This window comes from Colias croceus, chromosome 11 (assembly GCF_905220415.1).
Source record: "Colias croceus chromosome 11, ilColCroc2.1".
NCBI classification, from domain to species: domain Eukaryota; kingdom Metazoa; phylum Arthropoda; class Insecta; order Lepidoptera; family Pieridae; genus Colias; species Colias croceus.
Window position 1 is genome coordinate 7526386 of NC_059547.1, and position 16790 is coordinate 7543175.

Genomic DNA, 16790 nt, shown 5'->3' on the forward strand with positions numbered 1-16790 from the left:
CGTACACTACAACTTTAAACAGTATTCATTAATTCTATTGTATCACGCGTCAATCTAAACGCCATCCCCCTTCTAGCACAACACTCGACAAGTCAAAATACATGTCGTATCTGCGCATGCAGTGAAGACAAAGCACTACAGTGAGGGCCCTCCAGCGCGTCCGCGAGCACCCTCCAACAGCCTTACTAATGACCACTTGCTACTTATAGCGAGATCGATGCAACAAATTGTCGCAGCATAAACACGGTTTACGCTACACAAGTCGCAACACGCGACCGGGCCGTGCACCGTCCGGGGTTTGATCAGACATTATTGTATAGTTTTTAGTATGAAGTGATGATAACAGTGAACATGGCTCGGCCGTGCACAAACGGAACACGGCGTTGAAATGTGTATGGATATTATTCTATTTGTTTCCCGGCTCAGGCACAGACCCTGTGGTCTGTGCCTGAGCCGGGAAACAGTATAGCGTGCGTAGCGTGAATCATGCTTTATGCTTTCCAATCAAAGATGAAATGAAGTGAACAAACATTATTATATACCTAGGTCAGGAAATTTTCAACTGCATATCGAATTGTCTTAAATTAGAAGTAATGTTTTTGTTTATATTATTCCGATGTAACTTACCTTTTTAAAAAAGAGACTCGTAAAACAAATCAAAGATTAGAATAATCTGAGTGTCTGTCTGGACTAGAAACTTAGTAAGTCAAAACCAGAATAATAATGTTTTCTGAAACTTAAAAGGCTTGGTTTAGAATAACAATTAACTAAATAGGTTCTCAATTGTAAAACTCTTTTTAACACATGCTCTTTGGATAAAATATGCCTTTATTTTCACTACAATTTACTATAGGTAATATTTCGAACTAGTGTGTTAAAATATCCGAAATAACAAAAACATAATATATTTTTATTTAATAAAACAAGTATCTACCTGTAAGTTTTAGGAACAAGACATCACAATACTGATGTACGAGATGATATGTCATTTCTTACAAAACATGATCCAGATTTTCAAGATTATATTATGATATATCTGGAGATTGGTTTTATATAAAAACATTTCAAACTTATTACATTTATAGTAGGTATTATTGATATCTATTGAAATTCCGTCTTACACCGCTACAAATAATATTCGTCAGAATAATTATTTTCTATTCTACCTACTAATTTCGAAGAACCTTTTATTATAATGAGGATTACAATAATTATTAATCTGTTGAAACTTAATAAGCGAAATCTTTAAACTTTCAAACATAAATATGTTAAACTCCATTGAGGTATTATTACTACGTAGTAGGTACATATTAACACAATGTTAAACTCTCATCAAAATATTCATATGCCTTTGAATACTCAAATGAAAGTGCGAGAGCAGTGCTCAACGCAGTCCGTTAGTAAATCAGCTATTTTGGGATTCTTTGCAAACACTGCTTTATCTGCCTATAAATTCATTTTTAATTCTAATCTCTTAACACTTTGGGGATATTTATACGATTACTCAAAATCATCTCGAAATATCACTTCATTACAATAACACTATACCTACTTACCTAGTACCAACGACGTTGCCTAGTACCTATGTAATATTTTAAAAGGCGAGGTTTTCTAAGAATTAATATGTATTAATTTCATTTACAACCATTTTATTAGAATTCTAATAAAATGAGACCAATGTTTTTCTTAGAAACATACGAAAATTAATTTTGCGTTCAGTAACGGACGAAGATGAAATATTCCAGAGATAATTAACTTTTAATACTATTTTTATCTAGCAGGGGTAATTATGGAACTTCAAAGTTCATAATCGCTGGGCTCATACAATTAAATAATGTTAAAAAGGGATAAATCCAGGCAACTATCTGATAATGATGTATACAAAGCACTAGAGAGCGACTTTCAAAAGGAAGCCGTCGCGTTATAAAACATAATTTTGCCGACTTAGAAGCCTCTGTCTGACTTACTGCGAGACGATTACTACTTATTATAATAAAAAGTTTTAATTTTTAATTTAAAACTTTTAATTTAAAATTTATTAATTTATTTAATTTATTAATTTAATATAAAATAAAACTAGGTATATCATAGAAAAAAAAACTGTTTTAAATAATTGAAACTTGTAAAAATGCTCAAGTAGAAAATAAAAGGCTTTTTATTTTATTATTTATTTATTTATTGATTTTTAATTGTTTAAATTAGCACATTCATTTGCTATAAATATCTTTAAAATATATTAATGGAAAACACCTATGTGTTTATTCACTTTTCAAAATGTTACATAGATACATAGGTACCTACGTCAACTTTTTACAAGACACATAAATATGTGTAACGTATAATACGTACCTATTGGTTAAATGAGAACTCTTTATACCCTGATAGATCTTGTAATAGAAATTCTTTTAAAAAATCAAGATATTGAAGCTGAAATAAAAATCCCTTTTATCATACAAAAAAGGTATAAAAGGCGCGGCTAGCACGAATTTTCTTTCCTGCGTTCCTACGGCCGTCCCTTTTTAATTATATAAAGGGATTTGTCAAACCACGAGCTTTTTACCAATTTAAAAATCCGAAATTAAATGACGAAGCGCTATATTTCATGTATATTAATCTTCATTCTGGTATTAATCTGAAAGGAAGGGACTCAAAAATATTAGTACCCAAGTCAAAGCAATTTCAAAGACCATCAATCTTATAGCTCTATGCACTATCCGTATTGTTATGCTTCTAAAACCTCATGTATAGCTAAGATTCCTCTCTGAGATGGGATTAAGGTTTAACGCTTACGTTGCCATGGCGAGCTCCGCAAACAAAGACACGGGAAAGAGGTCGCTGCAATCAGTTAAATGGGTGTCGCCCAACTCAACGACTTTACCATTTTTCCTTATTGTTTTTTCGCAAAGGCTTTACTTTAATCGAAGTGATGCATTTGCAAATGGCACCGAGAATGTCTTTGTTGAAGCGCATCGGGTGGTTGGATGCGGGATACCTTTCTCAGTAAGAGCATAAATTAAAGATCCTGGTATACTAAATAAATGCATCTCCATAAGGCAGTATAATAAACGCAATGGCTGTAGGTACTTATAATGATCAATTCTATAAAAAAACTTTAATGAAAAATTTCTTCACCTTGTCACGAATCCTCGTCATGAATCAAAATGACACAAAATACCTACCTACATATAAATAAGAATAAACCTAATCGAAATGAATAAAGTAATCAAATCTACATACCTATATTGATAATCTTTTAACATCTCAGTAGTACATAACCAGGGTGAATTATCATTTACATATTATAATGCTAACTTTAAAACATAATGTCCTGTACCTGTAAACTTATGACTCGTTACGTTTCTTTACTATTATAAATTCACACTATTTTAAAATTCATCTCAATAATCAATTTGTAGTGTAAAATAAAAGGAATCCATCACACGGGTAAGCCGGCAGTCGGAGTGACCGGACGCGTAGCGCGCCGGAACCGACTCGTTCCGGACCGTTATCCGTGCGCGCTTCCGGCCTGATATCGCCTGTATACTTTATGAGTACGGATTATTGTATCAGGACAGTCGGCGGTGAATAAATAACTTAAATTGATTATTTATGGGCAATATTTTTATATTTACTTGTAATCTAGTAACAGGAAAGTAATATTTTAAAGTTTAAAAAGTTAAATAAATCCAGTCATTTCAGAACAATGATGAACATTCTTTAAAAAAATGAAGTTTATTTTATATAATACTAGCTTATAATCGTTTAATATGTGCCACATTCTAGTAATGAGAACCTTAAGCGAATAATTATTTATGTAACATTTTAATTAACAGAATTTCGTTTAATTATTTCATTAGATGTCTCTCGAAGTTGAGTTAGAAATAAATAATCTTTCTGAAAATACTTACTGTATAATTACTTCCAAGAATGGTTAATTCTGTCATCTTCAAGTTATAATTAATAAATTATCGATTATTACACGTATTTCAATACAGAAGTTATTCAAAATTAGTTTTACCTTAATTCTCTAAAACATTATTGAACAATCCCTAACAAAACGTCAGAAAGCCTAATAACTCTTGTAAAATGCACACAACGGAATATAAATATGCCAGGTTCATTTATTAAGGTTTATTAAGGTTTTAACAGGACAGGATGGGATGAGGCGTGTTAAAATTCATAGAGTGTGACGTAGAATTAAGGCACAAAGCGGTACGTTGGCTGAGTGCAGGCTCACGTCGCACCTGTATTAAACGTAATGTTATGTTTTGATTAATTAATTGTAAGTACTTAGAAAGAAGTGAAATAAAACAAAAAATACAATTGAATCTTTGTGAAAAAACTAGACTATTTTATTGTCCGTTATTATATTATGCTTAGTAATTTCAGCATATTTTTAATATTCTGATGAAATAATATCATTCAAATAAATACTGCTCTAAGGTGCATATTAACAGACGATTACCTTAACAAAATCAAGTAAATTTTTACTCATTAAGTACATTATTTAAACAAACCAATACTTTTCCCTATAAGTCTTCTCTACAATAGGTATATAGATAGTGTTTCAGCCAATGAAAATAACCAGTTAAAATGCAGAATTTAAGTATAAATTTAAAGTTGGACACAAAATTTCAATAAAATCCCTTACTAATAAAATGCTCTTTCATTTGTCAATGTTGAATTTATCTTTGAGTACAAAGAGTTTTTTACCTCAGCAATTTCGTTAAATGCACTGCGGCAGCAATTTGCTGGGAAACTTAAATAACAGGGCAATACGTTGGCCGTTGGCGGGAAAATGAGGCCTCCGTGATTTACATTTATTTCAGCTGACTTTAAAAGTACACAATTCAGATAGTTTTATTAGTAGTTGACTAATAGATAGTTTTGACTTCCTACGCAAAATTTTACTATTCATCATGTTTCATAATAAAGCGTGAATTTTACCCTAGTCTTCGGTTGGATATTTGATCCCTTCCGTAAATAGGGTACTAAACTATAATAAAGATAGGCGAGCTTTATACTATTTTTTATTTTATATGAAAATACGAAGTCCAAAAGAGCTATTTTTTACTACCTATTCGATGGTTAGCGTGATGGTAAATGAATTATAAACATTCTAGAAGAGGCCGAAATTATGAATTAAGTTTTAAATTTCACAAGATTGAATTTGTATATTCCTTTCATAGATCATTTACTAATCAAGATTCATTCAAATGTATTCAGTAGTTAAGTCATAAAGAATGTTTTTTACATTAAAAACGTTTTCTAGTTAAGTCCTTAGGTATATGAATAGATCTTTACTTATGTTATAGTTGCCTTTGATATACTGTACAAAATATTTTTTATAAAATACTCGTCCTAATGACGGTACAATACGTTCGCAAAATAATTAAGTTCGTTACAAATTCTTTGCGCCTACAAAAAAATTATTGCAAAAAATTTCATTTCGCAGTTCATTATACGAAAGAGGAAATTATATTATTACGCTAGAATAATTCACTGTCCGTTCGTTACGTATGAGCAATAATTATCTTATGCAAATAACGTACTCAAATACAAATATGTATTTTCTGAACTCATCAGTTTATTGCTAGCACGTGGCTTAATCAACGAAATGACAAAAGCTATTAATGATCATTAAAGTGTTGGTGATTGGGCATTTCATAAACGACATATTTATTCACAATTTAAATATCGTATCTTATGGCTATTATTAGATAAATGATAATAGATATTATTGATCTTAGAGAATCAAGTACCTAACTACGTAGTAGGTATTTAATGTAATTTACAGCGAAATATATTAAGGAAATCTGCTTCATTATCATTCATCTTCGATAAAGAACTTTATTAAAAAAATTATTTAGGTTTGTAAGTACTTACATTATGTGAATAAAATTAAGACAGTACTAAAAAAATAATATTTCAATTAGTGAGTTTAAGAAGTTAGTAATTTGAAAATTTTTCACAATAGTAAATAATAATAAATATCTATTTCTGTATACTAGAAAAGACATATAACCTACCTCATAAATTATTTGAATATTTTTAGTGACAATTACGCAAACTACACGCCCCTAAATACTATTTAACATTTTATAGAGCATCACTCATTTAACAATTATATGAAAGTTCCTAAACTGCTCCGATTCACAATATGTTCGATTATGCAAATCTATTTCTCGCCATAAATCCCGCCAAGTGTAGACGTAAGTGCTTTGGGAATTTGCACCGCACTGATATGGCTTGTAAATAGCGCCTTATCAAGGGACCACTCCCAAATTTATACCCCATTACTCGAAAATAGAACTTCGTGATTTGAAACTTTTTTTGGTCTGAATTCCGAGAGCACAAAGTAGCACATCGTTGCACATAAACATAGCATGTGTTAAAAATGCTACCTACTAAATCTATAAACTTTTAAGTGTGTATTTATTGCAACAGTTATAGGGCTTACCATAGTTCTGTGGGCTTACCAATTATACGGTGAAAAAAAACTTATAATTCAATAAATATGTTTGCTTTTAAAACATTAAAGTTTATGTGCATAATATTTAACATAATTAAACTCACAATTTACCGTACCTACATGCATGAATTAAAAGACTTTACAAATAACAATTAGTCGTGTCGTTTCCGTCACGTCCGCGTCGCTGGAAACCTCGCAGCTCTGAATGTGAAGTGAAAAACTTTATAGCAACATGAATACGCTTTTAAGGCGTCTGTGAGTCGCTTCGCACTGAGAGAATTTCAAACTATTTACTGTATGGCTTAAACAATACTAAGTGTATACTCTTTGTGGCTTCTCTAACGTACTAAGCTGTGAAAAGGGTGTCTTTCAAGTGAGGACAAATACAGAGGGAAAAGATTGAAAAATAAGGAAAAACAAAACCTCTTTTTCTCTGTATATATATATTTCGTAACATAACTTTTTCACAATTACTACACAGTAAAAAAACTTTCTTCGTAAGTTTTAAAAAACAGGAATTTACAATAAAATATTAAAAAAATAGTGCTCTACATTTCATTAAACAAATAGTTATTAGATATATAAAAATTCAGTGATTCGAAATCGTAATCTGTCGTGATTGCGAATAAATCAAGTATTCCATTTCCCGCCAGATATCCAATCTTTGTAAACTGAAAAACATTTATTACTTACTACTTACATTAAAAATAATCCCGATAAAACGGGAAATGGAATAGATTTGGAATGTTAATGAAATTTACTTTCGTCCATAATGTAAGAGTAATTTATCAATAGAAAATACTTACAAAGCATCATTCGAACGATTTGTTCGCAGCCGGCCGCCGCGGGAACCTTCACCAGGGAGTCCTAATGGCCTCTATTCAAGCTTGAGTGTCACTCAGGAAAATGCTACATTGTTGTGAGGGTGTGATGACGCCTAAATCTTTACAATACTATACAATGTATACCCATCACTTGAGAGCGACAAGTCTCATTTTCATTTATGAACTAATTCAGCGTGTTTTATTGAAGCTAGTGTGAAAAGGGGGTGACAAAGTGATAATTAAAACAACGACGCGCGTCAATTTTCAATAGCTATAGTCAGTAATTGTGGAGAATTCAATAGTAAATGATGAATTTAACATTTTAAATTACATTTGAAGCTTATAAAGTTCTTTTTACTTGAACGAAATTAAATGAGGATTTCGTTTTGTCAAATTCATCACAACTTTCATGACAAATTTTAACATCCTTTATTAACTTGAATCCTTAAAAGACTTGCATTCAAAAGGTGCCCACGTAAACTTATAAAAATTTCTTTAGATCGACTTAAAAATATTCCTTTAAATCATTTGAAATATGCCTCCAAGCCAATTTATTCCATTCATAGGAAGCTTACGTACCTGTTTTAAAGTTAAAGTTTCTAAATGGTGCTTTCTCAGGTTCTCTATGGAATTACGTTAGTAAACAAAAAAGAGTGGGTACCACAGTAATGCCTTTGAAAATCCATTTCTACAGAGCGTACCTATACCTGCATATATTTTGAATTCCTTTCAAGAGAAAACGGGCGAAAACGAAAAGTAAGTACACTTACAATGAAAATGTTATTGATACGTAAGTCGTATAGTGCTGCCAAAGAGCGGAGAATTATATTTGAAACTAAGTAGCGGTCCGCGCCGGCTTTGCCCGTTGTACATATTTACGTTTTCTATCCTCGCACTTCAAGGAATATTATAAAAAAAATAATTAACGAAATCGGTTCAGCCATTCTTTGAGTTTTGCGCTTACCAACACATTTGGCGATTCATTTTATTATATATAGCAGAAGACGACAATAATGATGAATGTTTAGAAATCACATAGGTACTAATTAGTCTTTAGTTTATTTGCAAAAGACTACGCTCGCTAGTCGCTCGTTCTACTTTAAATCCCATGGGAATTTTTACTCTTACGAAACCTTCACTCTCGACGGTTGGTTAACATCTGCAAAGTAAATACTCTGGGGAAAAAATAGTGATATTTTTAAACTTTTGTTTTGTCTCTAGGTATATAAAACAGTTTTTATGTATACATACTACAATTTACAAATATGAAATCGAAACAGATTTATCATATTACGAAGAGCGATAAAATTTAATAACATTACAGTGATTATGTATATTTAAGACTAACGGTCCGCCCCGGCTTCGCCCGTGGTACATTTTTACGTTTTCTCTCCATAAGAACCATCCTCGTACTTCAAGAAATGTAATAAAAAAAGAATTAACGAAATCGGTTCACTTGTCCTTGAGTTATGCGTTTACCAACAAATTTTCCGATTCATTTTTATATATTTTAAGATAAGTTGCATTTTTAATAGAAATGAAAATATGAATCTATAAGCCTTTATGTATGGTGAGTGATACGAGTCTCCCATCCCTCGTACAAAACATGTTACAAACATAAAAAAATACCTGCATGTTTATGGTCTACAGGACATATTTTTTAAATACGAATGTAATGTTCAATTATTGCGAACTCGCATTTTAGTGTTCCATTTTTCAGCTCGCTACGTTCTGAAAGGAAATGAATAAAAAAGTTTAATAAAAAGCGACATCCGGAGCGCCGTTCCGGGGTCCGGAGCGTTGACTCAGAATTCAAATTAACCACTTCATATTCCAGTTCACTCACTAAAACATTTAATACGAGAACAGTTTAGCATACGAGTATCGCCTTTGAGTTGATGAATTATGAGGGAGATATTTTGAAAGTGCTGCTTCGCTTGCTCTTGAAATTTTATTATTCTATAAAAGTCCAAAATGTATGATGCCTATTTGTTGAGTATTAAGTAAATAGCATTGTTGAGCAGCAACAACAATGCTATTTACTTAATACTCAACAAATAGGCATCATACATTTTGGACTTTTATAGAATAATAAAATTAAGGAAGAATGAATGAATAATAGAATAATAAAATTAATAAATTAAGGAGTAAGGAAGGATTGAGAAACAATTGTCTTGTAAAGCAACCAATATGGAAGAAACACCGAAAACACGATAATAAAGGATCATGGCTTATCATAATATTGTATAGCGTCGTCTTTATCGTGATACATTGTATATTTCATTATGCTGACCTTATGCTGACAACGACATTCTATGTAAACATCACCTTTGTTATGAATTTTGTCAATTGGTAAATTAGAGGCTTTTTAGTACCTATTTCCAGGAATAAAACAAGTGGACACTGCTATACAGTGTTAGCTTTATTTTTGTTATAATAATTATGTGTAAAAAATATTTAAGGCAAAAAGTTTAATAAAATAGTCCATTTTGTAGTTCTCATGGGATGATCCTAAATTTTGAATTTCCTGGCGAAAATTATAAATTAACATAGTTAATCATAAGCACGTTTTTCAGAAAGTTAATAAGTTACCTAATAATTAAAATTTCAAAATATAGTTATCCTTTTAACTAGTTACTTAATTATTAATTAAAAAATTTCACCTAAAATCTATACCTATTATCGACCTAAAAATAATAACTAATATGACTAATACCTAGTAACTATATAAGAACTTTATGTATCTTTCATATTATTTTTTATAAAACCGTGCAAAGTTAAAATGTAAGTATTATCATTCCGTTGCTATTTGGCTTGAAAGTTTCATATTATATCTCGAAGTTTCGCCATTGCTACGTTTGTTGTGCATATTTTATAAAACAATATGCAACCGCGAGAACAATACCTACCTCAGTTTGTGCAAGCACTCACTGCTGTGACAATGCCCGAAGGCGCAATATAACTTACGACTAAGCATCGTTTACTACCCTGCTTTCTTCACACGAAACCATACATCTCTTTTGTAAATAACAGACAGTTTAATATGTGATAAACCTTTAGTACTGACATAATATTAATGATGCAATGTTTATTTCGGGATCCTCGGCTTAATAAGGGTATAAGAAATAGCCTTCTATCTTTAATCATAAACGTAGCTACAAGTAAAACAATAGAAGACTATTTCTTCCTTATACCTAACACCAAGCCGGCTTTGCTCTCTCCTATATGATAATAATTCATGAAAAACTACTTTCAAGCATGGGCGTAGCTAGCCATGGGCTCAAGGTGGGGCAACAATAAAAAATAATATGTAACTAGCAACTGTAGGTACCAAGTATGTACCCAAAGTTATATCCAGGTCTTCAAATGCCGGCGGCTGTACCGCCGCGCCGGCATTTCCGAAGGCACTCGCGAAGGCATTTGCGAAGGCACTCGCGAAGGCATTTGCGAAGGCATTTGCGAAGGCATTTGTGAAGGCATTCGCGATGGCATTCGCGAAGGCATTCGCGAAGGCATTTGCGAAGGCATTTGCGAAGGCATTCGCGAAGGCATTCGCGAAGGCACTCGCGAAGGCATTCGCGAAGGCATTTGCGATGGCTTTCGCGAAGGCATTTGCGAAGGCATTCGCGAAGGCATTTGCGAAGGCATTCGCGAAGGCATTTGCGAAGGCATTCGCGAAGGCACTCGCGAAGGCATTTGCAAAGGCATATGCGATGGCATTCGCGAAGGCATTTGCGATGGAATTTGCGAAGGCATTCGCGAAGGCATTCGCGAAGGCATTTGCGATGGCATTCGCGAAGGCATTTGCGATGGCGAATAAGTGTAAAAAAGTGTAAAAAGTATCAGTGAGTTGTTGAACGTGTAAAACAACAAGAGTGAAATTTGATAAGTTAGTGGGGTAACTAATTGGGGTACTATACTCATTTTTCTTACAGTTTATGTAACATATCAGCTATTTTCTTTTTTCGTGTGTAATTCGTTATTCGAATTATTCTTATTCAAAACACCTTATTGTTCACCTACCACACCACGAAATAGATCCAAAAATCTTCAGCCGTTTGGTCGCTGGGCGTATGACACTTGTTAGGTGTTAGTCAGTCAAAAGAGTTAGTAGGTACTTACTTCAATTTTTAGATTTGGTTATATATCTACCTACCTTCCAGGTTAAAGCTAGAGTGGGGCAAGTGCCCCACCCTGCCCCACCGTGGCTACGCCCATGCTTTCAAGTTTCAATATAGGGTACAGCAATAAAAAGCTCTATATTGTAGGTACAGATTATTATCTAACTTTAAATCGATTACATCAGATGCAAGTCATGACCGGAGCCCGGAGGACAAAAACCCAAATAATAAACTACGTAAATATAAGTACATCTTGTATAATATGTAAATATTAGTATTTAGTTATTCATACGTTTTCTGAAAACTAACTTAAGTCAATATTTACCAGATATACCTACGACATACCTACGACTATGTCACCAATTAGCAAGTACTTAGCTGCTTTATATAAAATGAGACAATTTACTTTGCATGTTGTCAAACATATTCACATTGAGACATGGTAAGTTACGCTTTGCTCTTGTTACTCTTTTTTTACATTAGAAATATGTATCTAATTCAATCAGGACAATTTATTTAGGTAGGTACCTCTCATTAATTTGTTTTATTAATTACTAGCTTTCCACCCGCGGCTTCGCCCGCGCAGTCAAAGAAAAACCCGCATAGTTCCCGTTCCCGAGGGATTTCCGGGATAAAACCTATCCTATCCCGGGGTAAAAAGTAGCCTATGTCCTTTCTCGGATATCAAAATACATATCTCTATACCAAATTTCATGCGAATTGGTTCAGTAGTTAAGGCGTGATTGAGTAACAGACAGACATATAGAGTTACATTCGCATTTATAATAATAGATAAGTATGGATTCATGTTTATTTAACAAAATTCTCGAAGATTAAGATAAGATAGTCTAATTTACATCAACGTAACAATTCTATGGTTTTATTTTTTAAACTTAAAAAAGATACAACCAACATAAAGAATATTGCTTGCTGACTCGGCTTCATTTGATATAAAACTTACCATAATATTTTTTTTCCAGAAACTGTGCAACGCCGTCCTTCCAACTCTGCTCATTGTATTATTACTATACAAAGGTAATAATGCGTTGGAAAATCAAAATGAATCGCCAGAAAAATCTTTGAAAAATAACAAGAATCCACTCGAAAATATATTATTTTATAATAGACAAAATACGACAGAACAGGGTTCGATTAGACGAGTGAAACGCCAGTTTTATCCGTACTATGCAGGTAAATATTGCTAAAATTACCACGCTTCGATAATAAATCAACAGTAAAGTCAAAAGAGGTAAAAATATTCAGCGTCAGCCGACTTAAATTGGGCACTCTACGCTTAGACTCTACGCATTAATATAACAGGGATTGTTTTGAATACTGTTTCATATATTTTTCTATTAAGGACGCTATAACGTATTTTTACAAAAACACGCTGTTTTTCGGTACCATTTTAACTTAAAGCAATTACACGTGAGAACATAGTAATATCTTAATTTAAAGATAATATATTCAGCTCTACGTTCATCTTATAAAAATTTTACGACGTCATACAAAATTGTCGCTGAAATACGCGTTTTCCATCACAATAAACGCATAAAATGCAAAAAAATGGGGTCTAAACCGGTACCATTTTAGGAAAATTAAGAGCCTAATCTATCTTCTTAACTATATCTTATTGAGGGATATATAGTCCTTTATATATGGTGTAATTTTTATGAATCTAAATCAAAATTTTATTTCAATAATGAGCTAAATTAAAAATACTTGTCGATTTCTTCATACATTTTGTTCTCGCGGTTCGTCAGACCGCGCTCAGAAGCGCTCTTGGAAGGACGGGTGTATCGCTCCTCGTGCCAAAAATAAAAACGAAATAAAAAAGATTATTGTGCGTGCACTGTCTTTTTCGTGATTTGAAATATTTGATACTTTTTATGAGTAAACTGTATAAGTTTCATATTCCAATTATTTGTAATTTAAAATTATGTTTTTAAAATTACCTTGCCTGAGATCCTCTTTTTTATGGGTTGTTGAATAGATTGGTGGGGTAAAACAATTCAAGATGGCGTCGATGAAAATTTGGCTTTTTTTCGTGATGGGTGTCATTTTCATAGTTTTTGGGGTAGCTATTACCGAATATGAGGTCAAAACTGAAATCCAAGATGGCGCCGACGAAAATTTTACATCTTTTCGTCATGGGTGTCATTTTCATGGTTTTTGGGGTAGCTATTAACGAATATGAGGTCAAAACTATAATCCAAGATGGCGCCGACAAAAATTTTACAACTTTTCGTCATGGGTGTCATTTTCATGGTTTTTGGGGTAGCTATTAACCAATATGAGGTCAAAACTGAAATTCAAGATGGCGCCGACGAAAATTTTACATCTTTTCGTCATGGGTGTCATTTTCATGGTTTTTGGGGTAGCTATTAACGAATATGAGGTCAAAACTATAATCCAAGATGGCGCCGACAAAAATTTTACATCTTTTCGTCATGGGTGTCATTTTCATGGTTTTTGGGGTAGTTATTAACCAATATGAGGTCAAAACTGAAATCCAAGATGGCGCCGACGAAAATTTTACATCTTTTCGTCATGGGTGTCATTTTCATGGTTTTTGGGGTAGCTATTATCGAATATGAGGTCAAAACTATAATCCAAGATGGCGCCGACGAAAAATTTGACATCTTTTCATCATGGGTGTCATTTTCATGGTTTTTGGGATAGCTATTAACGAATATGAGGTCAAAACTATAATCCAAGATGGCGCTGACGAAAATTTGACATTTTTCGTGATGGGTGTCATTTTCATGGTTTTTGGGGTAGCTATTAACGAATATGAGGTCAAAACTAAAATCCAAGATGGTCGTCGAATTTCAAGATCGCGTCATGGTAATACTGTCGCGTTATGGAGCAAGGCGGCGATTTTGGTATCTAAGAATCTCGCCAAAGAAGTTTCACTCCTGACACGTTTTCTCGGCACACACGTTCTTTTTTATTTTATTCTCTTCGTTTAAATGTTTTAGATAAACTTTATTTTAAATAAAGTTTAGCGAATATATTTAAAGAATATATTTAAAGTTACTAATATCTGTCAGAATATTAACATGATTGCCACAGAGTTGCGTTTTATATTAAATTTCTAAATATGCATTTCAATGTTCTTTAAAATTGTTTTTTTTAAGACTTTCTACAAAACTGTGGTTGTTAACGTTTTTGTTATTTTATTTAAGTTTACTTTAAAGGAGTAAGAAAAATATACCTAATTATCGACGGTTACATTGGGGATTTGGTAATAGCTGTCTCAAAAACCTTGAAAATGACACCCATGCCGAAAAGATGTAAAGTTTCGTCGACACCATCTTGGATTTTAGTTTTGATCTCATATTGGTTAATAGATACCCCAAAAACCATGAAAATGATACCCATGACGAAAATATGTAAAATTTTCGTCGGCGCCATCTTGGATTTTAGTTTTGACCTCATATTCGTTAATAGCTACCCCAATAACCATGAAAATGACACCCGTGACGAAATGATGTAAAATTTTCGTCGGCGCCATCTTCGATTTTAGTTTTGACCTCATATTGGTTAATAGCTACCCCAAAAACCATGAAAATGACACCCATGTCGAAAAGATGTAAAATTTTCGTCGGCGCCATCTTGGATTTTAGTTTTGACCTCATATTCGTTAATAGCTACCCCAATAACCATGAAAATGACACCCATGAAGAAAACATATAAAATTTTTGTCGGCGCCATCTTGGATTTTAGTTTTGACCTCATATTGGTTAATAGCTACCCCAAAAACCATGAAAATGACACCCGTGACGAAATGATGTCAAATTGTCGTCGGCGCCATTTTGGATTTTAGATTTGACCTCATATTGATTAATACTTATTTAATAGCTACTCCAACTCCTTGAAAATGACACCCATGACGAAAAGATTTCAAATTTTCGTCGGTGCCATCTTGGATTTTAGTTTTGACCTCATATTGGTTAATAGCTACCCCAAAAACCACCCACATTTGCAAATGTGTTTGCTACTTAGGAAAAGTTCATATTTAAAGATATAGGTAATGTGAATGTGTGGTAACGAATTTAATTTATTTCATTCCGACTGTTTCTCGGAATAACATACATTTACTAAGAATTGCTTACAATGCCGGGTTTAATATATTGCCGGTAACATATAATATTATGTATGATAATAATTCTTAAAAAAGTATTTTATACATTTCTTAAAAAGCTTCGATATTGTATACAATAATACAATTCATATTCAAATTGTTGTAAAATAGTCACACTTTTTTAAGTTGGTTGAATACACTAAAATACTTATAAGGATCGTACCTACTAATAATAGTAACAAAATGAATTTTTAAAGTTCCCAGTAATCTTCTGGAATCAATTTCAATAAAAATATAAAAAAAAAAATAATATCAAGTATGAAGATGGTCTATAAAATGGAATGCGCTATGTTTACGTGAGCGCGATGTTCCCGCGAACCACGTGGCGACGTTAGATACCTAAATTTGAGTAACGCAGATTTGTGACAGCGTCCTTAAATTGGGAAAATATTTAGAATTAAAAGTTATATTCTTTTTCCAGATATTTATCATCGTCCTCGGCCGTTACCAATCATTTTGGTAGGAGGTGGTTTTACTACCTTTGGAAGAGGTTTAGCTTTCGGCGGTACAGGAATCGGCAGGTTTGGTGGAAGAGGTTTTGGTGCAAGAGGATTCGGCGGAAGGGGTTTCGGTGGCTTTGGAGGCCGAGGCTTTGGTGGTGGACGGGGTGGTAGAGGATGAACTCATCGTTAAATAAACAAATTAAATATCTATTTAAATGATCTTTTCATTCATGTCAAAAAATATTCAAGTACACTTAGTCAACTCACACCAAAAGAGCGGCGAAGCGCAGCGAAGCGGAGCGCAGTTTCAGTGCCATATGAATTTTAACTTTATTTTCATTACTATAATACTTATTATCGCATGAGAAACTCGAACGATTCGCGCGGATGCTCGAGTTTCTCAGGCGATAATAAGTTTTATAGTAATGACAATAAAGTTAAAATTCATATGACACGGAAACTGCGCTCCGCTTCGCTGCGCTTTGCCGCTCTTTTGGTGTGAGTTGACCCTTATGCAAAGGACGTAGATACCGACAGTTATGGCACTTATTATTTTTACCGCAGCATAATAAAATAATAATTATTATTATTTTAGGTATTATACCAAATAGATAACGAAGTCTTCTTCTAATTATTCTTCTTGAATAGATAACGAACTGTGCGAATTACAAAGTCGCTATTCATCGTCGGAATTTAACCGTCACGAAGTAAGCAACGAATCAACGGACGGACTTAAGTTGTCATATAAGTACTGTCAATATTGTCAACAGTCAACAGTCAACA

The 16790-nt window shown here is 33.1% G+C and overlaps 1 protein-coding gene across 2 annotated transcripts; it reads left to right on the forward strand.

Annotated features, from left to right (window-relative positions):
- Positions 1–11828: 11828 nt before the first annotated feature.
- LOC123695847 (cold shock protein 2-like) lies at positions 11829–16203 on the forward strand. Of its 2 annotated transcripts, none has more exons than XM_045641792.1 (3): positions 11829–11859; positions 12398–12608; positions 15986–16203. In XM_045641792.1, the coding sequence occupies exons 1-3, from the start codon at positions 11857–11859 to the stop codon at positions 16183–16185; spliced, it is 414 nt and encodes a 137-aa protein (XP_045497748.1). In that variant the 5' UTR covers positions 11829–11856; the 3' UTR covers positions 16186–16203. The 2 variants fall into 2 exon arrangements, 1 of the variants encoding a protein (XP_045497748.1); XR_006751992.1 differs by having other exon boundaries at positions 11851–11937.
- The last annotated feature ends 587 nt before the right edge of the window (positions 16204–16790 follow it).